The sequence below is a fragment of the Lytechinus variegatus genome, chromosome 4 (assembly GCF_018143015.1).
Source record: "Lytechinus variegatus isolate NC3 chromosome 4, Lvar_3.0, whole genome shotgun sequence".
Classification (NCBI taxonomy): Eukaryota; Metazoa; Echinodermata; class Echinoidea; order Temnopleuroida; family Toxopneustidae; genus Lytechinus; species Lytechinus variegatus.
Window position 1 is genome coordinate 35,497,590 of NC_054743.1, and position 26,930 is coordinate 35,524,519.

The 26,930-nt window shown below is 38.9% G+C and overlaps 1 protein-coding gene across 1 annotated transcript in view; it reads left to right on the forward strand.

The window, feature by feature from the left end:
• The window catches only part of LOC121413931 (DNA mismatch repair protein Msh2-like), a 41,411-nt gene extending 20,888 nt beyond the window's left edge, over positions 1–20,523 (forward strand). Inside the window, 16 exon segments of the mRNA XM_041606945.1 lie at positions 1,167–1,287; positions 4,555–4,671; positions 5,961–6,177; positions 6,179–6,212; positions 8,292–8,406; positions 8,943–9,028; positions 9,030–9,089; positions 10,672–10,843; positions 11,311–11,374; positions 13,045–13,267; positions 15,195–15,362; positions 16,218–16,309; positions 16,936–17,090; positions 17,574–17,758; positions 18,874–19,118; positions 19,203–20,523. Coding sequence (XP_041462879.1) covers positions 1,167–1,287; positions 4,555–4,671; positions 5,961–6,177; positions 6,179–6,212; positions 8,292–8,406; positions 8,943–9,028; positions 9,030–9,089; positions 10,672–10,843; positions 11,311–11,374; positions 13,045–13,267; positions 15,195–15,362; positions 16,218–16,309; positions 16,936–17,090; positions 17,574–17,758; positions 18,874–19,035 — 1,971 coding nt within the window. The 3' untranslated portion in view covers positions 19,036–19,118; positions 19,203–20,523.
• The last annotated feature ends 6,407 nt before the right edge of the window (positions 20,524–26,930 follow it).

The following is a 26,930-nucleotide window of genomic DNA, read 5'->3' on the forward strand; positions in this document are numbered from 1 at the left end:
CAAGTACCACACTCAAGCGCACGGCGTCCTCCTATTTTTTTTAGATTGAGCCTTGTTTGATGATTTATTGTCTGATATTTACCCCTCTTCAAGAAAGAAATTAAAAAGTTATAATTCACAACTATAAGCGAAGTGATTTTGGATTATTAAGGCTCCGTTTTGACAAGCAAAGACAGCGACTGTGAGGATAAAAGACTCGCACATCGTATGTGCTGTGAACGGATTTATTTCCTGAGCAGTTAGAATTACTATATCACAGAATTGTGATATCCCAAATGGGAAATGTGTGCATTAGATATTGCACATGGTGAAGTATGGAAAAACCATGGTATTGAAAAAGAGACGCACTTGGCAATTTGAAACTGTGCTTATCGTAATGGCTTCGCTGCTTATCCATCTCGCACTCCGACTCGACGATGTCGATAAGCAGAGCTGTCACAATCACCAGCTGATAATACCATACGATGCATGTGGTCTCGTTACCAGCTGTGCAGTCTAATCGTGCACGCGTACATATACATAAGCCATGCAGCAAGTGCGTCAACAATTCTAAAAAGCCTGTGCTAAAGACTATGCGTACTCCGCATCCCATATTGCATTGCACGTTTATTTACAATCGCGAAGCTTCCGGTGTTGCGGAAGGCTCGGATAATGCATCGACCGTTCAACTTGAAGCTGGCAAGGGCGATATAAAAGATGCGCTTGCTCCGCCGCCGGAGAACGTAATTGTGTGAAGTATTTTTAACATTGTCGATGGTATTTTATTGGGGCGATTCTAAAATAGTCGCCCCAAAGCATTGGGTTTTGAGAATTTTTAGGGGCGATTTGGGCTGTCATGGGGGCGAAATCGCCCGTCGCCCCCGTGTAATTCCGACGCTGCGTGATTTATTGAATTTCAATTTTATATTTTATTCATTCAGACTCTTCTATTGAACTGCTATCATTTTTAGGACTGTTTGTACAATGTTTACAAAATATTATCAAATAGTAAAGTCAATACACTTGCAAAACAATTGTCTAGACAATGCAATGGGCAAGAGATTCTACTATGAGTTGAATTTGATTCTTGCGGTATTCTTGTAATCTAGTCATTTATTATTTGATATCATTATGAATTCATTTATTCTTAATGTAACATTTAAAAACAATTTTTTTTTTCAAATAAGCTCCTGGGAGATGAGACTAACTTTGGACAATTCAAGCTGATGACCTTTGACCTGAGTCAGTATATGAAGTTGGATGCTGCTGCTGTTACAGCTCTTAACCTCGCATCAACAGGTCCAGAGAGTAAGTTTACTTTCATTAAAAAATGTTGGATTATGGTGTTACTTTTTGTCTGTTTGTTGCTATGTGCTTCATTTGTTTCTGTGTGATTTGTGTTTTATTTCTGTAGAATTCTGCAGGACAGCTTTTCCCTGGTATAACGCCAAGAATTAGCTGGAATATAAACAATTACATAGGAAACGTTTTATGGCGAAGATAGTCAGGCCATATCAATTCCTTTCATAGCAAAAGCGCTCCTCACAATATCTGTAAATTTGTCACTTAACGGTATGCGTACTGCCTTGACTGGATCGTGCAAAGTATCTGTGCAGTGTACATGTAGAGAGCCCGGGCCATATCCATTTATTTCTTGGGCATGCATAATTGCTTGGATATTATTTTCTTAGGCTTTCGCATCCTACCAGGTACCCATTTAACACCTGGGTGGAGAGTGGCAAATTGTTGATTGACTCCTTGCCAAAGGAGTCTCGGCCATGGAGGAATTAGAACACACGACCCTCTGATTACAAGGCGAGAGTCAGAAATGCTACACCATGGCGCTGCCACAATACACAAAATATTAAAGGGAGAGAAGCTCTCAAGTGATGTCACAAAACCAAAACTTTTGGGTTCAATTTTTTTTTCCTGTATTATCATTAATGCATTTCTTTTATTATTCTGCTTTTCAAAAACAACTTCACATCAGGGTGGATTACATGCACATAGCTTTAATGCTGCAATTGTCTGAAAAAGTCTTGATTGGGATGGTACTTCGAATAGCAAGTACGTTTTATTATGTCCGCATTCTCCACATAGACTGCAATGCACCTGAATAGCAGGATTTTCTTTGTAAATATCTTGCAGATATGAAATTCTGTTCTGTTTTCTTGAGCACCTGCACAAATGCCTCAGTGTTGCGATGATTCAAAGAAAGAAAATATAGCACAGTAATTGTGTCATTGAGCTTTTCCATTGCTTGCTGGTTGAATATTAACATTATGTATTTCAAGATATTCTGATTCATAAACACATGTCTGTCGGGTGTCGCATCTTTCGACTGAAATCTAGAAGAATATTTTGCGACCAATGAGTGAGCTTGTCTTTCAGAGAACTAAGGATCAACAGTCTGCTTTCAAAAGTGACGTTTCACTAAATTTAGCCCATAGATATTTGATTGATTCTAGTTTAGATGTGGAATAACGTCATGAAGTTTGATGTGTTGCTGTATTTTTCGATGTTCTGGCCCAGTAAAATCCTTATACTGAAAAAGACCTGTTTCACGATTGGTGTAAGTAGGCCATGGGATGTATAAATTGGCCAAAAAAATCATCTATTGTCCACATTTCCCCCATTTTTTTCCAATGTCTGCTTGCTTCAAAATTTGTATCAACTCTCCTAGTTGATCTGATATTCTCAGGTGAAGATGCAAGGAATCTGGGACAACTTTGTGAACTGGAATAAAGGTAAAAATTGGCTCTGGACACAACCTTCATTCTACCCTTTCTTGCACAATGAGATTTTTCAAATTTCATTATAAAGTGTACGTGCACCCTTCTTTAAATCTGTCATGGACCAAATCTGAGAGCTATCGTGTCTTTCTGAACTCGGGCACTTACCCCAAGCACATGAAATACTGACAACTGCAAGCTCCAATGCCCAATACAGACATGCCAACTGTTCCCTTTTTAGAGTATTTGTTCCTCCTTTTTTCATTGAATACACCAATACTTTTTTGTATGATTTGTTCCTTTTTTTAAGTTTCCAGTCATGGAGTATGTTATACACAGTGCGTAACACTGGCGACAGTCCCTAGAGGATTATATAATATGCACACTGCATCATTGGTGTAAACGTTCTTTTATGTGCACAGGGACTGTGTTCATTGTTAGCTGCCATAGCACCTGAAGCTTCATAGCCTAGAGCAACAAATAGACAAGGTTCTTATTTATGAACACTGTCCCTGGCAGGCTCCTTTCATTCTCGCCATGTATATATGCAGATAAATAATCCAGTAATGTGTTTGTATCTTTCCTCGTCCAGTGTGATATTCTCTTCTGTTTGCAAGAGGAAACTGGTTTAGAATTCACTGTCTGCTTGTACACACTGCTCTTCTGTGCTTGAACTTGTTCTTGTTTTTCTTTAATTTGACTGATCCTCGGCAACTTAGCGATTGCAAAGTAGCAGTTCAATGTACATATTGCACCGAGCGCTCTCCAGAATCAGACAGGACCACACCCACTCAAGTGGGACAGAACCGGGACTTTGATCGAAGTTCGACAGTATGACCATTACGTCATCCGAGTTGATGGTTCTGGGAGAGTCACTCTCCGCAACAGGAAATTTCTTCGGAAATATGTGCCTGTGCAAGAGCACCCACCCCCACTGACTATGGAGTAAGACATCTCTCCACATGGCCATCCAGCGCCCGCACCCCTCTTCATTTTGCCTACCTTGCAGAACTGTATCAAATACCTTTTTCAATGCATCGTACACAGAGCTGCCAAGTAGTACTGATTTTCAATATTTAGTACTGAAAAATGAGAATACTGATAGTTTCATGTAAAATACTGATTTCTTAAGTTTCAGTTTACATGTGGTCCTATGGTATTCTTTGAAAATACTGATTTCCTCACCGAAATACTGATTTTCAGCTTTAAAAGTACTGAAATGTTCTTTTTCTGGTTGGCAGCTCTGATATTTGTACTTCCCTGGAATACTGGCCATTGCTCAAGTATATATTTAGGACTCACATGCATACCATAAATGATCCTGAATGTTATGTTAACACAGTGGATCTGCTTCCAGATAAACGTGCCGTCATCACTTAGCTTCACTCCAATTTTTGGTTGGATTGGTTCGTCAGTATGTTTCTTTGTTGTCCTCTCGGTTAGATGTTTCACTTGTTTATCAATAGGCTGCCATGCTCCAATTATGTTATCAAACCCCTTCACGTCAAAATTTAAATCAAGTATAAGTTCAATAGTACTGCCCAGACTTGGAAGTTCCTTACATGTGCTTCTCAATCTTTAGTAGGACATATTGGCAAGACAAAGGGTTTGTTTTAAAAAACATTGCTTTGTTAATATATCTACTGCATTATTGTTTGGTTTATCCGAGGGTTCAAATTCAGGTGAGAATACATTTTAACAGTGTTTCCATATAGATCACAAACTTCTTTCTGTTTAAAATTGTATCCTTCTTCCTTCATTATTTATATTTTTTCTTTAACAGATTTCGACAAGACAATTTTTTTTTACGACCATTTATCTTTTTCTTGATTCGTTTCTACAGGGGACGTGAACCGAGGAATGAGTCTGACGAAGCTTCTCAACAAATGTAAAACAGCTCAGGGTCAAAGGTTACTAGGACAATGGATCAAACAGCCTCTGCTTGACAAAAATAGAATCGGTATGTCTTTTTTTTTTAATATAACTGCTGGTATCAGTGTTATAGCTACAGTGGTTGGCAGTGATCAGGCCCAACTGGCACAGAAGATTTCTGACCACCACCCATCATGATAAACACTGCTTCCAACTGCCACTATCGAGTACCGAAGTGTGATGTCAGTTGCCATGGTGTCATAGCAGCTGGTTCAAAACAGAGTCGCAGCTGATGATCGTCTGTGCACATTGGCTTGCCTGAAAAATAGGTTGCAAGCAATCAATTTCCGATAGCAGCCCTTTTCTCCTATGAAAAACACACAATTTCAGTCGGCGGGTTCATTTGTTTGAAACCAGGCCGCCATGACACCGTGGCAACTGATGTCATCGTTTAGGTATTCTATTTCAAACAAAATTTCTTGCAAAGAATAATAATAATAGTGTATATTTGTAGACGCACACACCGTCAGACGCTCATGGTGCAAGCCGAGCAACAGTTCTCTTTTACAATGTAAAAATTAGAAGAATTGTGTTGGTGTTGATATCCATTTAATCTTGTTTTATTTGCATAATTTACAATAAGCAATCTTATTAATTGTATTAGGTAATTTTCACAGATTTGTCAATGACGCTAAGTTATTATATGATTTTCACTCACTTTCTGCTTTAAGACAACTAACTTGACCTTAAAAACTTATTGTTGCCATGAAACTGCGAGCACTACTTAGAAGTTTATATCTAGAATATTGGCTGGTACTATGGGTGAATTTAAGTACATTGGTTAATTTGCAAAGGTCTCGCTGAAACACCCCCCCCCCCCCCCCTCGGAACTGATGTGTTGAACTTAATATTGTTCATATGGCTGTGAATTGTGTGAGATGCCTTTAACTTAGTCAAGTTCAGGTTCAAGGTTTCAATTCCCCAGAAAAACAAAAGTACAAGTTACGTATGCACTATAGCAAATATTATCAAAATGTATTTTTTTTAGGTTGTTTGAGCACATCAGTATTTAAAATTGTTTAGAGCGTAGATTTTGTTCTTGCATTGCTTCATCTTTTCCATGCATTTAATTGTGATCTTCCAGTGTATCACTGCCTCCACTGATGATAACATTAACTTGTGAATTACAGGTAAGCATTCATGAGCCAACAAATTCTTAAGTCCACTATTTACCAAAGTTGAAGCAATTTTTTAGACCAAATTATGCAAAATGTGTCGTGTTGAAGTTGAAGCTCCCTTCTAGTTGAACAGATGCCAATGTCTCAATATAATTGACTACAGCAAAGTGACCTGTATATCTATTTCACCTTTGAACAGAGGAAAGGCTCGACCTTGTTGAGACATTCTTCAACGACCTGGAGCTACGACAGACGTTGCAAGAAGAACCCCTAAGGAGGATCCCAGACTTCCAACGCTTGTCCAAGAAGTTCCAACACAAGAGGGCGACATTACAGGACTGCTACAAGGTTTATCAAGCTGTTGATTACCTCCCGAACCTGATTGAGATCATCGAGAAACACAAAGGAAGCAAGGCCATCTGATGAGGAAGTATTCACCAATCCATTGAAGGTAATATTGATTATACTTGGTTATATTGTGTGTTAAAGGTCAAATCCACCCCAGAAAGATGTCGATTTGAATAATAGAGAAAAATCAAACGAGCATAACGCTGAAGACTTCATCAAAAATGGGATGTAAGATAAGAAAGTTAAGACATTTTAACCCTAAATCTCCCGGGTATTTGATTCTTGTCATTCCCGGGGGGGGCCATTATGGCCCCCCCTTAAGATCTCGGCCGCCGATCGCGCGAGCGACGCAAAAATTTGCACGCTGGTAGTGTGCGATGTAATCTACAAGGCTGTATGGTAAAATTTTCCAAAATAATGAGATTTTATTTTATATGAATTAATTATGCTAATTTATGCATAAATCATACTTTTTGCTCTAATTCACTAAATAAAGCTCCTAGAATGCTAATTTTTGGTAAAAATTTTCTTTGTAGCATTCTTAACAATCGTAATTCAAAAAACTTTGGTTTGGAAATAAATTTCTTATGTATTTTATTGTTTTATGAATTTCTTATGTATTTCTTTGTTTTTTTACTTTTTGTTTTTTATTGTTTTTTCAATGGAAATTGTTCCAGACATAATTCTGATCATAAACAAGGCAAAATTAATTAAGTTTAATCAGTAAAAGTAGAAATAATGATACATTTATGAATTTTGGCTAAATACGCAATTTGCATTGGATTTGTACATGAAATCACGTTTATGAGCAATTTTGGGTCTGACATGCACTTGCATAATGTTGCGTAATGTCGTAACCGCGTACCCGGGCGTCACAAATTTGGTCTCAAAATTTGCGCGAGACTTGAATGTAAAAAGTCAGTGAGCTGCGAGGTGAAAAAAATTTCGCGCAGCAGATATATCGCGAAAATTGTTGAGGGGCCATAATGGCCCCCCCCCCGGGAGAATTAGGGTTAAAGTCTTGCTTTTTTTCTCACAAAACAGTGATGTGCACCACTGAGTAAAATGCAAATGAGACAGTTAATGATGTCCCTCACTCCTTATTTCTTTTGTTTTTTATTGTTTGAATTATACAATATTTCATTTCTTACGGATTTGACAATAAGGACCAACTTGACTGAACTATATAACATTAAACAATGCTAATTCCACATGTTCAGGGTGGAATTAATCTCTTTTTCACTTGGCAGTGAAGAGAAAATTAGAATATTTCATATTTCACGAAATAAAATAAAAAGAAATAGTGAGTGGATGACGTCATCAGTTTCCTCATTTGCATACCAACCAGGATGTGCATATAACTGTTTTGTAAAATTAAGCGAAACTTCAAAATGTCATAACTTTCTTATTTTACATCCGATTTTGATGAAATCTCAGTGTTATGCTTGTTGGATTTTCTCTTTTTATTCAAATCAACTTCTTGATGGGGTGGACTTGTCCTGTAACACCTGTTTATCAGAAGACTCTAAGTGCCCTGCAATAAATGCAGCAGAACTACCATGGCTTGAGCGAAGCTACTGATATGCTCAGCATTTCAAGGAATAAATTTCTGCCAGGTGCCCATTTACTTAATAATAATAATAATATTATTCCGCATTTATATAGCGCTTAATATTCGGAGCGACGTCTCTAAGCGCTTTACAGACATATTATTACCTCGGTCATCGGATCATTGCATACCCGCATACAATGTATGCACCTTCTCCACTCCCTGGGGAGCATTCCAACAAGAGTTCCAAGACTCAATTGCTAGGCATACTACATATAGGCTTTCACATCCTACTAGGTACCCATTTAACACCTGGGTGGAGAGTGGCAAAGTGTGGATTAACGTCTTGCCAAAGGATGCTAGGCCATGGTGGGATTCGAACACACGACCCTCTGATTACAAGGCGAGAGTCAGAACCGATACACCACGACGCTTCCACCTTAGTTGAGTGCAGTATGATGTGGATCAATTTATTGCTGAAGGAAATGGACAAAATACAAACTGCCTCTGTGCCCCCTTGAAGCTACAACATTGGTGCTGGGCTGGTCAGTCTTGTGAGTCTGGGCTTACAACCAAATTGGAGTGAATTTGGGCTAACATATAATATTCTCTGTTGTTTTTTTTTTCATTCAGGAGATTCTGATGGACTTTTCAAAGTTCCAGGAGATGGTTGAATCAACCCTTGATCTTGAACAGGTTGAGAATCATGAATTCCTCATCAAGCCAGACTTTGATGAAAACTTGATGGGTAAGAGAATATACCAAGTGTGGTTTAATAACACCTCGCCATTCCCCAGTTTTATGTATATTTAAACTCATGTTAGTCTGTAATAACCATTTTGTGGTTTGACTTAAGGCCACCACACACCTTACGACCTGACTGGTCTACGACTGGCTTGCGACTGAGTGGGGGAGATGTGAAGTTACAGCTCTTGTCAGCTTGAGCGTCGCAGACCGGTCAGAGACAAGTCGCAAGGAAAATCAGAAGGATTTGACATGTTGAATCCTTACAACTGGATTGCAAGCTCAATCCAACTTCCAGCCATTCAGACAGCAGAGTTACACGATGCGTACATGATATACAACGCGCATACGCTGATGTATGCGCCATTTTCTTAGTTGCTATGGCAAAAAGCAAAAAGCGCATGCGTGATTCGCAAACAGAATGGTAGTCAGATCGCAAGGTGTGTGGTGTCAAGGCTTATGACTACCTTGCGATTCATCTCTACTCTAAATTTTTGCTCACTTCATCTTTTTTTCATCGTTTTTTTTCATTATGAAAAGTCCTCAGAACCAAAATGGATGAACTCGAGGATGAGATCAAAGGTCAGATTAACAGGGTTGCCAAGGATCTTGGTTTAGAAGCCAACTAAAACCGTCAAACTGGAGTCTAATAACCAACTTGGCTACTTCTTCAGAGTCACACGCAAGGTAGGACTTGAAAGACCAGGGGCCCGTCTTACAAAGAGTTGCGATTGATCTGATCAATCGCAACTATTGACGGCCAGCAATGTCAACATTCATGTTCAAAATATTTTTCAACTATGATGTATATTCATGCATTCATTGTTTTCTTGAAAATTCACTGTGCTTCTCTTTGTTTACAAAAGACATTGTGCAAATTTCCTGTAGAAAATAATTATGGCACTGATGGATTTCCATAGATACGATCAATTGTAACTCTTTGTAAGACAGGGCCCAGGGGCACGTCTTACAAAGAGTTGCGATTGATCCGATCAATTGAAACTATGAAAAGCCAGCAAAGTCAACATATAAAATGCATGTTTGTTCAAAATTGTTTCTAGATATGAATGTATATCCATAGATTCATTTATTTTTTTACATTTCGGTGCATTCTTTGTTTACAAAGGACATTTTGCATATTTCCTGTAGAAAAAATTATGACACTGATGGATTTCCATAGAGTTACGATTGATTGGATCAATCATACCTCTTTGTAAGATGTGGCCCAGATTTAGTAGTTCATGCATCATTATTTTGAAGATTAATGCTAATTGTGATTTCTATCTCAAAAATGAGTTCAAACAGAATCCAATATAAATGACTGCCACAAGTTGGTATGTGTAAATGTAAAGTATCTGCCAGACGATTGTGGTAGAAAATGCTGAGAAATTAGCAAAATGAGCATTCCATTAGTATTCCAGCCAGGTGTCGGGTCATTTTCCAAATGAAAACCATTGTCCCACATGTGTTTATCTTCGTTAGCAATCCAGCTCGGGTCTTTCATGTAGGTTTCATAATTCTATGATGTGGTAAAAATTTACTGTGATGTCACAGACTTTCTCGTGAAATCCTTGCTTACGGCATCCTAATAAATGCAACTGCATATACCTTTAGCTTTGATGATGGGAACAATAACTAATCTTTTAAATCATGTCTTGGCTACAATAAACTACTTCACGTATACGTTCTTAACATGTGCAGACAAATGTCATTTGAACTAAAATGCACTATCCGCTAATAGGAACGTAGATGTTTGCCTGATCTATGCAACCAGGGGGCGTTTCATAAAGCTGTTGGTAAGTTAAGAGCGACTTTAAGAATGACTGGTGATCCTATCTCACGCGCTGAATATTTGGTAAATACCACAAGAAAGGATCACCAGTTCTTTAAGTCACTCTTAACTTACAAACAGCTTTATGAAACACCCACCTGGATTCCTAACATCAAGTTGCAATGATAATAAAAAGCAAGGGAGAGTTTCACGAGGGGATATGTTGATGTTTTATCCGACAAGTTTTATCTTATTCTACAGTTAAAATGGTAACATTGCTTCTCAACCAATGAAAATCAAGGAAATTTGTCAGATTTAACAACATGTCGGACAAAAATGTTGATGGAACACACCCCAAGGTGATTAACATTGCTCTTCTGTAGATTGCGCTAGCAGTTTGTTGTGAAAGGCAACTACATAATAATTTATATGCAGAAAACGGCAATGATGTCTTCTTGACAATAACACTATCATTTAATTCACTTTTCATTCATTTAGGAGGAGAAAGCCCTAAGAAACAGCAACAAGTATTCTACCATAGACACCAACAAAAATGGTGTTCGCTTCACCAACGCCAAACTAAAAGGTTTGAACGAGGAGCACATGGCCGCCAAGGAAGAATACAATGAGACTCAAAAAGCTGTAGTGGAAGAAATCATAGGCATAGCGTGTGAGTGACATTAATAATCTCCTCATGATTTTTGTTTACCAATATTGCTCACCGAGATTGTCACCAAAATTTAGGGAAACAATTATTTTTCAAGTTTTAGATGATGATTTTTGCTATTAGATGAATGCTTTATTCAGAATTTTTGTTTTTAGAACATGACTTAACTTGTAGTCTTTGAATTTTGAAAGCACCATTTTACCTGAGACCTTGAACCAGTACAGGTTCATGGACCTGGTTTCGATTGTTACTCTTCATTGTTTGACTTTGTTTATTTGTATTCTGCTTTTCTTTGAAATAAAGAAATGATTACAATCAAGTCAGATCTAAATACTCTCATCTTCTTCTTGAAGTTGGAAATAAATCCCAGTTAATGGTCAATTTAGCGTATTTATTATTGAAAGATGTGTTTCGAATTTTGTTTGCTATGAACGTGGGTTAAGAGGTTGTATATTGCTTATCTTTTGTAGCTGGATATGTTGAGCCTATGCTAAGTATGAATGACATCACTGCACAACTGGATGTACTTGTCAGGTAACTCATTCTTACTCTTCACACTTGACTCACCAAAGGCTTTAAATTTTATTTCAGTAGGTTTTTTTCTACTTGTAAAACAGGAATTCAAAGTAATATGTTGTTAAAGGGAAGGTATGTTACAACTTGTAAATGCAAAACTTTTTTTTTTCCTAAGTATTTCATGTCCTTGCCAGGCGAGTCAACAACAGACTAGATTAAGTGTGTTAAATCAGTGTATTTGTACTCTACATGCAGTGCAGATTGTACTGCCGTGTACGGGGATGGCAGAGATGCCAACCCTCCCGATTACATCGGGAGGCTCCCGAAAATTCATACCAACTCCCGCCCTTACGATTACCATCCTTATCCTCCCGAAATTACGATTTTTTTGCATTGATCAAATTGGATTGGAAGGACATGTATCGTCTGCTAACTTTAGCATGCAGTAACTCCATTACGTTCGCTGCTACTAAATTCTGTGTGAAAGGTAGACAAATAAGGAGCAGCGAAAAGCTGGTGCATGTGATATGCCCAACGGGAATCCACTGTGCACCAGGCCGGTAGGCCCGGCTAGCTTCGCGATGCGTGTGCGCTCGCGGCCACTGGATTTGTCGAGTCGTGCGGTGGAATATCGGTGTGTGATTTCGGCGTATTGATGGGTTGATATTGACACGTAATGGCGGAAAATCGACAAAAGAAGATCAAGAAATGGTCTCAGAAATATAAGACTGAATACAGTCTCCAGTACCTGTGTGTTCGGAAGTCCGAAAGAGGAATTTACCATGCATTTTGCGCAATTTGCAGCGTGGACATTTCAGTTGAGCACGGAGGTCGTGATGATATTCGGAAGCACTTAAGTCTTAACGTTCGGGAGCAAACGGCATAGGCCTACGGACATTGTGAAGACAAGATCTTCGAGCTCCACTAGTACCCTGTTGTCTTTATTTCACCAAGCAAGGGACCAGCGCTGAGCTTTTCTTTACTGGATTTATAGTGGAACATAACCTGCCTATAGCTGATAGTGATAATTCTTCTTATTATTGTTGAACAGGTACTTCTTTTGTCCCCAGGTCCCCTCATTTTTTTTACATGTAAAAATGCATATTTGATATTTTTATGTTAAAAAAGTGGGAACAATGTTTTTTTGGAAACGTGAAATGCCCCAAAATAAGGGTCAGATTGCACCAGAGAGCATCTAGACACCCAGAGCTGGAAACCCAAACCTGGACCCCGGCCGCAAGGGTCGAGCGCTCCGCGCTCGAGATGTGCGCTGCGCGCACATAATTTGGTGGCGGTTGCAAATCCTCCCTAATTCTGATTTCCAAAAGTTGGCATCTCTGGGATGGGGGTATCAAAATATTGTACGCATGTACCTTTACCTGCCTACCCATGCACAACACTAATTTAAAAATCTAATTGCTGAAATTCAATTTCAATTCAATTTTTATTTTTTCCAATGTGTACATGAAAATTGTGCATCAAATTAGAACTTGTGTATTGACATCACCGCACCGCCATCTTAGAGGCCAAGCCATTGCCTCACATGTGTTGTTGATCTGCAATTGGCTCATCTCTGACACCCTGTTTATACATATTCCTATATCCTCAGAGGGAGGGCGCTATGAGGTTATGACATCATATGCATAATGTCATTACCTATCTGATCAGTATTTGCTCTTTCCTCACAGCTTTGCACACGTATCTGCCGGTGCTCCCATCTCCTACGTCCGACCTACGCTTCATGACCAGGGGACGGGCGTCCTTCGCCTTGCTCAGTCGAGACATCCTTGTCTAGAAATGCTCGATGACGTTGCCTTCATACCCAATGATGTGACCTTTGAGAAGGACAAGCAGATGTTCCACATCATCACCGGGCCGAACATGGGCGGCAAATCTACCTTCATTAGACAGGTAGAAAATAACACAATTCTAGATTCTTGCTCACACTTTTGTATTTTTAATAATAATAATAATATAGGATATTTATATTGCGCACATATCCACCTTGTTAGGTGCTCAAGGCGCTCCTATATTACCCGGCTAAGCTAGGCGTTCATAGCGCACACAGCTTCTTAAGGAATTACTTCCTACCGGTACCCATTTACCTCACCTGGGTTGAGTGCAGCACATTGTGGATCAGTTTCTTGCTGAAGGAAATTACGCCATGGCTGGGATTCGAACCCACGACCCTCTGTTTCAAAGTCCGAAGACTAATCTTTTCGCTGCACAGTTGGGAGTGTTATGCCCAGCGCACTCTATGCGATCCGATGCGACATTATATTTTATTAATCGCATTTTGCCATAAATTTGAAAGTTCCAAGTAGTAAGATTATTTCATTTTAACTTCTGCATAATGTTAGGAATAATAAAATCACAAATTTGCTTTGCGGAAAGTCGCAGCCGATGATGATATCATTACAATTTGGATTGGAATTTGCTTTTACTCGTACAGGGAGGTTTGAACTAGACTGAAATTTGATTTCAGTAGTCCTACCACTATTCTGAACTCTTGATCTCAAAGATTTTATTGGTTAGAATGTCTATATCAAATGTTATTACAATTTCTATGAAATTCGGATCACAACGAATTGCATAGTGTGCGCTGGGCTCAAGAATGAGTGGAATGCTCTTGTTCACAACAGATATGACTATTGCAGATTTCACGCAATGTGCACGTACGTTTATCCATGGAAAGTAGATAAGAAACGGTATGATAGCGAGCAGGCCATGACCTGATGCCCAACTAAACCGGGAGGATTCAGTGTATCAATATGTCACAAGCCGCTTAAGCGATGCAAGAGTTCAACTTGTGCACATTTGCTTTTCCTCATGCTTTAATTCCTTTTTGCATATAATAAGACATATACCCAGATAAACTTCAGAGTTCAGACAACAATTTCATATAGGATAAAGAGAAAAATTAATCAAATTACATTAATTTCAAGGAAACTCGCTCTGAAATCTGTCTTCAGGATGAGACTGAGCTGTTGAATTGAAGTGACATACATATGTAAGCACATCGTCTATGGTTGAGGACAAAAGCAAAGTGAAGGTGGCCATGTTCTCAATTCTGATAATCGGCGAGGACCTGACACATGCGCAACACATTGCAATTGTGTCATTTGTACTAGTTCAATATGTGTTGAAGTTTTCTCTCCAGGACGCTCAGCGGATTCAAGGGCATGGAAAATGTCTTGACAAATGCCCTTTACGGCAAAGAGCAACCAAGAAGTCGTTGTCGAATTTGGTTAATCGAAACAGCAGGTTCGTCCCGGACAAATAACATATTTGCAATTTTTCATCAGTTCCGAAACTTAGGACGAAACTGCTGTTCCTGTTCTCCAATCATCAACAAAGACCCCTCCCCACCTGTCCTTTGTCATTTGATAGGCATTTCAATACATTTACTGTGTTGCCGAGCAAAAAAAAGACCTTCCTAATGTGCAATTATAAAACTCCCTATTGCTATGTTAGCCCAAACGCAGTTTATGTAGCTGACTTGAATCCTGATAACCTGTTTCATCTGCACATAATTTTTATGAACAGCCGTATGAAACACCATGCTGTCCTTTTCCCTTCTTCATGATATTTTAAAGTGATTGTGAAGGATCTGGGCCCGTTGCATAAAGAGTTGCAACTGTTGTAACTTTGCCATTATGGCAACTACCATGGCAGCCTTGATTCTGATTGGCTGCTGAGCCCTGTTACCATGGTAGTTGCCATAATACTAAAGTTACAACAATTGCATGTTCTTTATGGGCCCCAGTTCTTTCATACTTTGTATGTTATTGTTGTTAAAGTTGTTTCCTGACAAGGTATCTCATCTCTTATCCTGCAGGTTGGTATGGTAGTTTTGATGGCCCAGATCGGTTGCTTCGTTCCCTGTGAGAAGGCAGAGGTATCCATCGTTGACTGTATCCTGGCCAGGGTAGGAGCAGGAGATTGCACTCTTAAAGGAGTCTCAACGTTCATGGCTGAGATGCTGGAGACTGCATCCATCCTCAGAGTAAGACCAGGGGGCAGTTTCATAAAGCTGTTCCTAAGTTAAGTGCGACTTTCGGAACGACTGGTGATCCTTCCTTGTGGTGAATGGTACACACCAAAACGTTCATTGGCGATGGTTTAGCGCGTAAGAAACTATCACCAGTCATTCTTAAAGTGGCTCTTAATTTGCGAACAGCTTTATTAAACATTCACCCATCAATTATTTGCCTTCTGCTACCTTCATGAACGGATAGATATGCCATTTTAAGCTCGCCAGTCTGTGCAATGTCCACAATTTCAAGGTCATTTTAGGGACATCTTTATCTATCATCCTCACAATGTGTGAGGTTCCACAACATTTGCCCCAGTAACAAACATCTAAACCCATCTCAATCCTTACTCTCACGCTAATCCTAATATTCTCAGTGTTTGGAACCCCCGAAACCCTATCACATTCCCAACACAAACCTAGAAATCAAGGAAGGCTCAGTTATCAGGTCACTTATGAATTGCGCATTAATAATACCATAAAATAGGAGCTTTTCTTTTCATTTAGTGACAGGTTACTTCCGTCGCATGACTTGTATTTTTCTCTTCATTGAAAAAAAAGGAAATTTCCTAACTTTTTACTTGAATTGTATGAAAGGTCAGTTTAACCCTTCACTTAGATTAGGGTTGATGTGTGGTTGTTGTATCATATAATTAACACAGATCCTTACATAAAAATACAATAAAAAATAATAAGGTATACTGCTTTTGTTAGCAGTTAACAGATTAACAATTCAGATTAACAATGTTTGCACATACCTGTCCATGTTTGATCTTCCACAACCTATGGTAATGAATTAAATTGTGTATTTTCTTTTTTTGTGTGTAGTCTGCTACAAGCAACTCATTGATCATCATTGATGAGCTCGGACGTGGGACCTCTACCTATGATGGATTTGGACTGGCATGGGCCATTTCAGAGTAAGGATTTAAAGTAGTCATTCCTTTTGATCATTTGGTTTGTTTTAGTTTTGTTTATTTTTTATTTGAAAAATCTCACCTAAAATGCCAATAATGGTAAACATCAGACAGAAGGTGAAATATAATAGAACATTTATCGTATAATACTGAAGATACTACCTAACTTTTATGATTGAAACAGGGCCCACATTGCATCCTTTATTATTACCCGAAATTGTATTTGATGCTGCAAATTCATTAAAAAGTCATCATGGATTATTGAAAAGGGGAAATTGAGCTCCTAATTTATCCCACACAGGGATGTACAAATCTTAAACAATTTTTAAACAGAATCCTTTCTTATCCATCTGCTCTGTTTCAACAAAGGAATTTGGGTCATGTATAATAGTCTTGTGCCTTTGGGATAGGAATCTTTGAAAAAGATGAATGTTTTGAATCTGTAATCATAGAAGTCGGGGAGGGGGAGGGGTCTTGAGGTTTTCATGATAAATGCATGATGTGAAGAACTTGGGCCACAATGTTTAATTACTTTTTTTTAAATAAAAAGACTAAATTTATGATGGTCAGATATAGTGTGTGTAACGCAACCAACATCCTATCCCTCATTTTTTTTTGTTCTACGTCAGGTATATTGCCACTAATAATTGTGGTATGTGTCTGTTTGCAACCCACTTCCATGAGTTGACTGCCCTCGCTGACGCTGTTCCTACGGTCAATAACCTTCATGTTACTGCTCTGACATCACACGATCAGTTGACTCTTCTTTATAAAGTCAAACCTGGTAAGTATCAGCGACATAAAGTGGCAAAAGAGATGTGTTTCATATGATCCATATTCTTGGGATACTAGTGTGCCCTTTGCTTTAGTTATTTGTGATCAGAATTTTCTGTACCGGTATATAATATCCATATTCTTGGGATATGCCTTTGTTTTTGGTGTTTGTGATCGGAGTATGCTTTGTAATAGTGATCCATATTCTTGGGATATGCCCTTTGTTTTAGGAATTTGTGATCAGAATTTTCTGTACCGGTATATAATATCCATATTTTTGGGATATGCCTTTGTTTTTGGTGTTTGTGATCGGAGTATGCTTTGTAATAATGATCCATATTCTTGGGATATGCCCTTTGTTTTAGGTGTTTGTGATCGGAGTATGCTTTGTAATGATCCATATTCTTGGGATATGCCCTTTGTTTTAGGTATTTGTGATCAGAGTATGATTTGTAACAACGATCCTTATTCTTAGTATATGCCTTTGTTTTAGGTGTTTGCGATCAGAGTTTTGGTATCCATGTCGCCGAGCTTGCCCACTTTCCTCAGAAAGTCATAGACTTTGCCAAACAGAGGGCTGCAGAGCTAGAAGACTTCCAGAGTATCGCATCATCCGTCTCAACCAGTATGGAAGGCTTGGATGAACCCGCGGCCAAGAAGCGCAGACTAGATAAGCAGGTCAGTCAGAGAGAGATCTCCATAAAAATTGAAATTAAGGCATGAGTTAACATTGATTTGACTTTAAAGATCTGGCCGCTGTTTCATAAAGCTGTTCATAAGTTAAGAGCAATTAAAGAACGACTGGTGATCCTTTCTTGTTGTAAATGGTATGATAAAATGGCGATGGTTCAGCGCGTAAGAAAGGATCATGAGTCGTTCTTGAAGTCCCTCCTAACATACGAACAGCTTTATGAAACGGCCCCCTGAGCTGCAAGGTCCCACTCGTCACCTGTGTCTGATATGTTATAAAAAATGAAGCCCATAAAATCATCGTGCCTGGAAATCATCATTTAGTGCTTCAAAAAAGTGAAATATAGTGTGACCGGAAACATCTGTAATTTCTTCCCATATACTAATATGTGTTATATTAATCTCAGGAGATATAGTAAATAATGATATCCAAGTAACAAATATCTTTAAAATGTCTGAACGAATTTGATTTTTTTTCCGTCCTGGGTATTTTGTTATCAGTATGAACAATACACATAATCAAAGTTCAGATTCTTTTTGAAATAAGACCTTTGTAATGCTTGTCTATGCTTTATATTTGACCATTGTCATGGTAAAATTGAAATAATTTTGTCTGTTACTTCCAATATTGAGGGCAATTATGGACCCATAACTCAAGTTTAATTATGCCATGTGGTTGAAGGTATTGAAATTTTGATGGATGTTTAAAGAATTGCTTGATGTATCCACCAAGCTGAAAACCAGAAAACCCTCAAAATTAGAGATTTAATGTTTTGTCTTATCCTTGCCGGACTTTGATCTGACCATCTATGGGCCTCTCAAGGTCAAATGTCTCAGATGTCAATATTTGTTAAAAAACAATGCCACAAAAATACAAAGTATCAAAGCGTAGTTGGGTATATGCATGCATTAACAGCGTTTTATAATTGGACATATTATTATTACTGTTGTTGTTACTATCATTATGATTTTTTATTATTGTTATCATCATTATTTTTATTATCATTATTATTGATACAATTATTATTATTATTAATTATCATTATTACATTCTTTACATCATCATTATGACCTGAATTTTTCCCACATGCTTTGATCAACAGGAAGGGGAAGCCATAATACAGGATTTCATGTCAAAGGTCAAGGCCCTTCCACTAGATCAGCTCTCTGAAGATGAAGTCAAGAGCCGGATACAGTCCCTCAAGGCAGACGTACAGGCAAAGAAAAACTCCTACATTGAAGAGTTGCTGTCCAGAGGAACCTAGGTACCACTAGGACACCCCTGGCCAGAGGTACTGGCAAAAGAACACATATGTACATTAAAGAATTGCTTTCCATGAATGCATAGGTACAAGCAAAGAGAAATACCAACATTGAAGCATTATTTCGAATGGAACTTCGATACCACTTCAATACACCTAGCCAGAGTTAGGTACAAGCAAAGAGAAATACCAACATTGAAAAACTGCTTTCCATGAAGGCAGAGGTACAAGCAAAGAAGAACTGCTTTTCAGAGGAACCTATGTAGATACCACCACGATGTCTCTAGATAGATTCAAGCAAAGAGAAATGCCTTCATTGAAGAATTGTAACAGTTTTCCGGGGGGAACTTAGGTACCTTTACAATCCTTCAAGGCAGAGGTAAAGCGAAAAGAAATGCCTACATTGAAGAACCTGTTTCCACAATAACCCTACACAGGTTCCAGCAAAAGATAAATACCTACCTTGAAAAATTGTTTTCCAGGAGAACCTAGTTTCCACTACACCCCTTAGCCAGAGGTAAAATTTAAGAAAAATACTTTGAAAAATTGCTTTCCATGAAGGCAGAGATAAAAGCAAAGAGAATTGCCTACATTGAAGAACCTGTTTCCAGAGGAACTTCAATGGAGGCATTTCTCCTTACTTGTACCTCTGGCTCAGGGTAGTTGTAGTGGAATCTAAGTTCCTCTGGAAACAGAGATAAAAGCAAAGAGAACTGCCTACATTGAAGAACCTATTTCGGGAGTAACTTAGATGCCACTTCAAATACCCCGAGCCAGAGGTACAAGTAAGGAGAAATGCCTCCATTGAAGAATAGCTCTCCAGAGGAATCTGTATACCACTACGATCCCTCAAGGTAGATGTACAAGCGATAAGCAATGCTTACATTTGAGAATGTTCTCTAGGTGAACAAAGGCACTAAATAGCATCTGACTCCCTTGTCGACCAAATGCAAATCAATATCTTGCTAAAGGTTTTCAGTGCTGAGTTAAAGTGGACTGATCCTCCGTGGAGCATTTCGTCAACATTTTTCATTCAACAGACAAGTTGTTGTCCGATCTGACAACTTGCCTTGATCATTATTTCCGCCGACAATTACTGTTACAATGGTAATTGTCGGGTAAAACGGGACTGGTTGGATAAACATGTGGCTAGTCCTTCCATGAAACGCTTCCCTGGATCTCATTTATAGTCTAGAGACTTATGCATCAGACCTAGACACCTTTATGCAAGTTTGTCCAACTTTACTGGCAGTATGTTAAATTACTCCTCATTCATCACAAATATTTGGCAGCACCTTCTGCGGGTATGGAGGTATGTCTTCAGGGTCTGTATCACAAAGCTTAGCTATTGATCTGCTGCAGATTTTTAAACTTGATTGCTCATAATTATCATCATTGCAATTAATCGTAATCAAACTAAGCTTTCTGTAATCAGGTCCAGATCATCATCCATAGACCTATTACTGTGTTGATATGTGATGTTCTTTCTGTCTCTTTTGCAGAAAAAGGCTATTGTAGGTTCATTCTAACTTATGTACTAGGGTGCCTTTTCGTAATATCTGGTTTTTGAAACTGTATTTGAAACTTGTCCAATATACAAGAAAATGCAAAACTGTTATTGTCTAAAGCATTGAAGATAAAATTCCAGTGTTTGAGAGAGACACTCATAACAGCTTAACAATAATTAAAGTGCGACTAAAGTTTATCATCTTTGTAGTATTACGTAATAATGTTATTTCATACAGCTCATCTTATCACCATAATCCAGAAAGTCTGCTATTATGATAGTAGGATGTAATTTAGTTTCTGTATTGTTCATTTTTTGTAAAGAAAATATTTTTGTAACCTAGAGTTTTCAGTTGAAGCCATCATTTTTGTGTGAAGCTGATTTTTACAGACGTTTTTGTGAATAAAATGTACAATAAATGTTGTAAGAAAGAAATGAGAAACACATGCTAATGATAGCTTGTGAGACCTGGGGCCCATTGCAGAAAGAGTTGCGTTTAAACGCAAGTAAAAAAAATCAATCGCAAGTCCAAAATGCTGTTGATTGGTTGAAAATAAAGTTGTGCACGATTTTTAGAGATGCGTTTGATTGCAACTCTTTCTGCAACAGGCCCCTGGTGGAATTAGATTCAATAAAAGGTGAAAACTGAAAACATCAAACCTAGTAATGTAGTTTGTAATTTTGTATTTTATCGGTGAACATATTTGAATCAATTATTCTTAGTCATGTTGGTTCAAAACCAACTCACTGATATATGGAGTGATTATTTGGGCATTGATTAAATGGGTTATATTCACTTTCAGCTTTCAACCTATTCTGTTCAGGATTTATGCAACTATTGGCTTTCCGTAGTTAAACCGCAACTTTAGACAGGACTTTAAATCTAACCCGAGTACAGAGTAAGCCGGCCATTTGATCTAATTACCATTTGGTTCACATATCATTTTGTCAAATGCCCACTTTGTTTAATTCTCGTTTAGTTTGTCGACTTTTCACTTATTATTTTTTACTCTGTCAAATGATAGCAGTTCATTTAACCATGTGGACTAAGGGATGTTAGACCTACATGTATGGTGGATATTAGATACAATGGGTATTATACTGAACTAGAACTTAAAGGGATGGTCCGGGCTGAAAATATTTATATTTTAGTACAGAGAGTAGAATTGTTATCCGATTTTGATGTAATTTTCGGTATTTTGCTCAGTGAATTCTACTCTATTTATTAAGCTATACATAACTTCAGCCCGGACCATCCCTTTAAGAAAAATAATTAATGGGTTAAATGGCAATTAGACCAAATGATTAGAAGACATACTGGTTTAGACCATGTGGGAGGAGACTGAACCTCTGTTACATCAAGAAAATCGATGGCCCGGAACCTGCCTCGGGTAGGAAAGAATCCAATGTAAACATCCCAAACCAACCTCGGACCACCTTTTAGCGAACCTACCCAAGACCACCTCCAGAGGTAGTCTCTGGGCAGGCCCCGGTCCACTGATCTTTGGATGTACATGTAAATGCAAGCCTTCCTCGAACCTGCCTCAGTCCGTTTGCCAGTTTTTGCAAATTACGTCATAGCACGCAAATTTCCATATAGAGGAAAAGTGTGACGAGCGAGAGGAAGAAAATATGGAAGAGAAAGGTAAAGCAGGAGGAGGAGAAGAAGAAAAGGAAGAAGAAGAAGATGAAGAAGAAGAAGAGGAAGCAGAAGGAGAAGAGTAAGAAGAATAAAAAAGAAGATGAAGAAGGAAAAGGAGAAGAGGAAGGAGATAAAGTGGAAGCTGACGAAGGAGAAAAGGAAGAAGAGAAATGAGAGGAAGGAGAAGAAGAAGTTGAATCGGAAGGAGAATAGGAAGAAGAGAAAGCAGTAGAGAAGGAGAAGAGGACTCTAAGGAAAAGAAGTAGAAGTAGCTAGAAGTATAGGGAGTGGAAATTTGAATACAAAGTGTCGTGAATAAGATATTGCATTAAAGGAGTGAAATTCATTTCTGTACAATAATCACCAACCTAATACATCCCAAAAATTCCAGATGAGTGATTTGCTTATGAGACTTATTGTTATTTTATATTTGATGTGATAGAAGACAATAAACCAAGAAAAACATGTTATATAAAAAAAATCTACTCGGTCCCATTCAGTTTGACCCCTCCATCCTCAAAAAAGCACATCAAAATTATCATTATCATGTACATCAGAGTAGAGGGTTATTATTTGTGTTTGGGGGGAGCACAACAATTGACAAAGGACATTAATGTTTTAATCTCATAGATTTATAAATAGTAGTTATAAATCAGATTAATTACTATTTGAGGTGTAAGGAAATGATGCTTATAAATTAATGACTTAAGAATTTCAAATTTAAGAGATACCAATGCAATTTTTAAATTATCAGAGGTACTACCTCCAACGAAAGAACCAATGCAAACGAGCTCACGACTTCGTCCGATGGGCCCAACCATTACAACCATATGGACGCAGCAACTCGACGACCACATTCGGGCAGCCGATCAGAAATGTGGAAAATAGTCGGCATTGTCATTGCTATTATCATCTAGTCGTCGCAGCCGCTTCCGTTGCCGTTGCGTTCTTGAAATTCCGCAGTTCGGCAATTTCTAGTTCATCGGGTATGGGATTAAGAATAACGGGAAGCCGGATGTGATGCCGTTTTCTTGGGTTTCCCCGGGTAATGGTGGGGGGGGAGGGGTAGTTTCCCCGGGGTAGTTTACATCCAGAGGTTGTGATTGGTGGAACTCACTTTGGGTCAGATGCTTAGCTTATCATGCTTCAGAGAGAGTGAATGTGTTGTACCTAGGATGGTTCAGTCTTTGTAAACAAAACAAAAAATACAAATGTCAGCAGGTCAGATCTTCATGAAATGACGGGTAGTAAATTCTTTTTAACTCGAACTGCATCCTTATGAATCAATAAGAACAAATGAGAACAAAATAAGTTGGAAACTGGCAGACAATGAATTGGTCGCAGTAAAATTTTTTGTTTCAATTTCAAAGTAGATTCTCATGAACAAACATAGCATCATTTTAACGAAGTGAATCTTTTTAGAAGGATAGATTTCTCGGAGAATTGTCCTTCGAATAGTTATGGTCCGTTCCTGTTTGATTTGCCGGTACGTCCCCAGTGCAGTGAGCCGCATGCGCGTCGTGTAGCATTGACCGACGATGGATGACGCAACAAATGATAAAAGCGCGTTGTCCAGACAACTGCTTTCGCGCACCAAAACTCAACTCGTGCAACATCAACAAAACGGGATCATGGAAAACCTGTACACCGACGTGAGATGCGACTTGCGCTAGCTAAGCTAGCTAGATTACATAAAACAGCTCCGTCTCAGAAACTGCCAGGCTTCTCATCTAAATATGGCGGCTGCCTCGAGGATGAAAAGGATGGGAATTAATGAGATCCAGGAATAGAAGGGGGGCTTTCATTCAACATGGTAGTTTTGTTTGCAACTGTGGTCTTCGCTGGTTCCATCTTAAATGGAACGCGAGCTCGAGTGGGTCATCTCTTTGCGAAATCGTGAGTTTTTCCAATTTTATTGAACACTCTTAAAAAGGATTGGTCAAAATGACCAATCTGTCGGTTAATGTGTCCGACCGATAAAATTGGTCAATATCAACCAAAATTTTGGTCGATTTGAACCAATAATTTGGTTGCTTTTGACCAATTTTATCGGTCGGACACATTAACCAACAGATTGGTCATTTTGACCAATCCTTTTTTAGAGTGAATGTGATATTTCAAGTTCTTTGTCATTTTGACCAATCCTTTTTTAGAGTGAATGTGATATTTCAAGTTCTTTAGACTATAGCTTTTCGACAGCTTGTTTGGATAAATCATTAATTTTAATCGAATATCTTGCGAGTATATCAATCGCCACCATGCAAGGTAGAGTCTCGTCCTGTCAATGTTCATTTTGTCCTACAGAAAAACAAGATTGATTTTTGAGAAATCCAATTAAACCTTATCATATCAGTAAATTAGACGAGCATGACTAGACGAGGCCTAGGCCACCGAAAACCTAGATCTACTGAAATTCCGTTGAATCCTCTTCTTTTTCTTTAGCCATCTTCTCCCCCCCCCCCCCCTCTTCCCTTTTTCTTTTCCCTTTGTTCGTTTTCATATTTTTCTTTTTCCTTCTTTTAATATCAATTCCCCTGTTACCGTTTTGAATTTGATGTTTTTTCTCTCCTTGTTATCCTATTTTACTTGATAAAACATATTCTAAATATCTGATATAGTGTGGAGGATTCTCCCCGGGAATATTGGTTGTCCCGTGCTTCAAGGAGGCATCAGACCGGTTAGGAATAATTGGTCGGATTTAAATTCCTGAGAGTTTCTGTTTGGTAGAGTTTATGATTCCAGGACCCGTCAAAAGGGCGAATTCTACGATTGATTTCTGATCAATCTTGAAATCAGACGCACGATCAAGCTTTATGGAATACGGAGCCCAGTCACAGATATGTAGAATCTTTAACGGCATTATTTTTGTGGCCTCTAAACCTCATAATCTGTCCCTTCCACATACGACTTTCATATTATCACTTGCTTAAATATGTTTGTCTTCATTACAGGCTCAAGACAGAGCAAGATTCAGCTAGCAAAACCAGCGCAATTTCAGCCGATTTCAATGGAAAGACCAGGGAATCATCCGGCTCAACATCTAACTTTTCCGAACAACTCAAGAAAACCACACCTCCCCAAACTAAAAGCTTTCAAGTACAGTTAAGACACGTAGATACCCTTGATAGAAGGCCTTTCAACGGTGATTCCGACCAAACGGATCGCAACAAAGAACTGTCAGAAACAAATAAAGAAGGAAAGAAAACCATTACATCAGCAGATCATAGTGTTAAGGATGAAGACACAAAGCCAATCAGAGATAAAATCAAGAAGTCAGGTAATACTGCCGAGCAAGACGAAGATGAAAATAGCGGATCTGACGAAAGGAAACTAAACACCCTCCCAAATCAGGGATGCACCTTCCAGAGAAGCCCAATCAGGCAACGGCGGAAAGGACCGAAGACGCTCAAGAAGGAGCTCGAGGAAGCTGGTATACTCATCTCTGAAGATGGAAAAACGGACATTAAATCAGAACAGAAACAGCAGCAATCCAATAATTCAAATAGAGGAGAATATGAAGGGGTCAATAGAGACATGCAACATGGAGACCAATACATTGGATTTGCTCTAGAAGTGAACAATGGCTCAGATAACTCGTCAGGTTCTCAAGATGACTTCTCGATCACTGGGGATGATACAACCATTAATAAGCCTCGGAACGCAGACGATTTTATAGAAGTAGCCGGTTGTTTCCCTATTAAAGACGTCATCTCTCCTGATGTTGTCGCAGCCTCAAATAATCCAGTGGTGATTGAAAGAAAAGTTGAAGGAATATCCTCGAGAATAACCGAAGAAAAAAGCGAAGGCTGTTCGACGGGTGTTTTGAGTGAAGAAATTGAGGTAGCAAGTGGCGGAGCATCGAATAATACTGGCGCTGATAGTCGTGACGCTGACAGTGATGAAGCTCATTTCCTACACGATGACGGAAGATCCCATTTTGATGACTTATCATCCGCCGAACGTAAGGATGCCCTTCCGGTTGATGCCGGAGACACCGTCAAAAAACAAACGAAATTCGAAAATCAACGCAGTGGACAAGGTACCATTTCTGAAACTGGAGATTTCGGACAGCCTCATGGATGCGACCATGAAGGACCATCTGCCGCAAACGTTGATCCTGGAAGGATGACACGAGTAAGACATCGTTCACAGAAGGGCGTTGAAGACAGGCGTCGTATCCTTCTGCCGGAGAAGGATGGTGCAATTAAAGAAAGTGTTTTGAAACGCGACATTCATCTACCAAAAGGGAAATATGACGACGATACACAACCGTCGGCGATCCTACACATCCAACCAACACAAATCAACTCAGTTGCACATGAAAGCAATGCCTCGATCAATCGTAAGAGTAGCACCTCCTCTAGGAATCACCGGGTCTTGACAAGGGCACTAGCCTCTGAAGACAGTCCTGTGGGTTTGGCAGACGCACTTGATCTAGTCGTTGAAAGGTTTAACGATAGCGTTGTTGGTCTAGACGCACAACAAACTTCCAGCCAAAATGATGAGCTATCTGACATGTCTGACGAAGATGATGAACAACAATCAGGCGATGAATTCGATAGTCATGAAATCACCCGGCAGGATGTGCCAACCACATTTCCATCTTATGACGATATCGTTGTTAAGAGAGAACTTCGGAGATTTCTGGAAGACTTCGGTGCTTTTGATCGCGTACATGCTTACTGGAATCATGAACACTATGAAGACGAAAATACCCGTTCCTCGAACCGGGAAAACAACATTACCGCC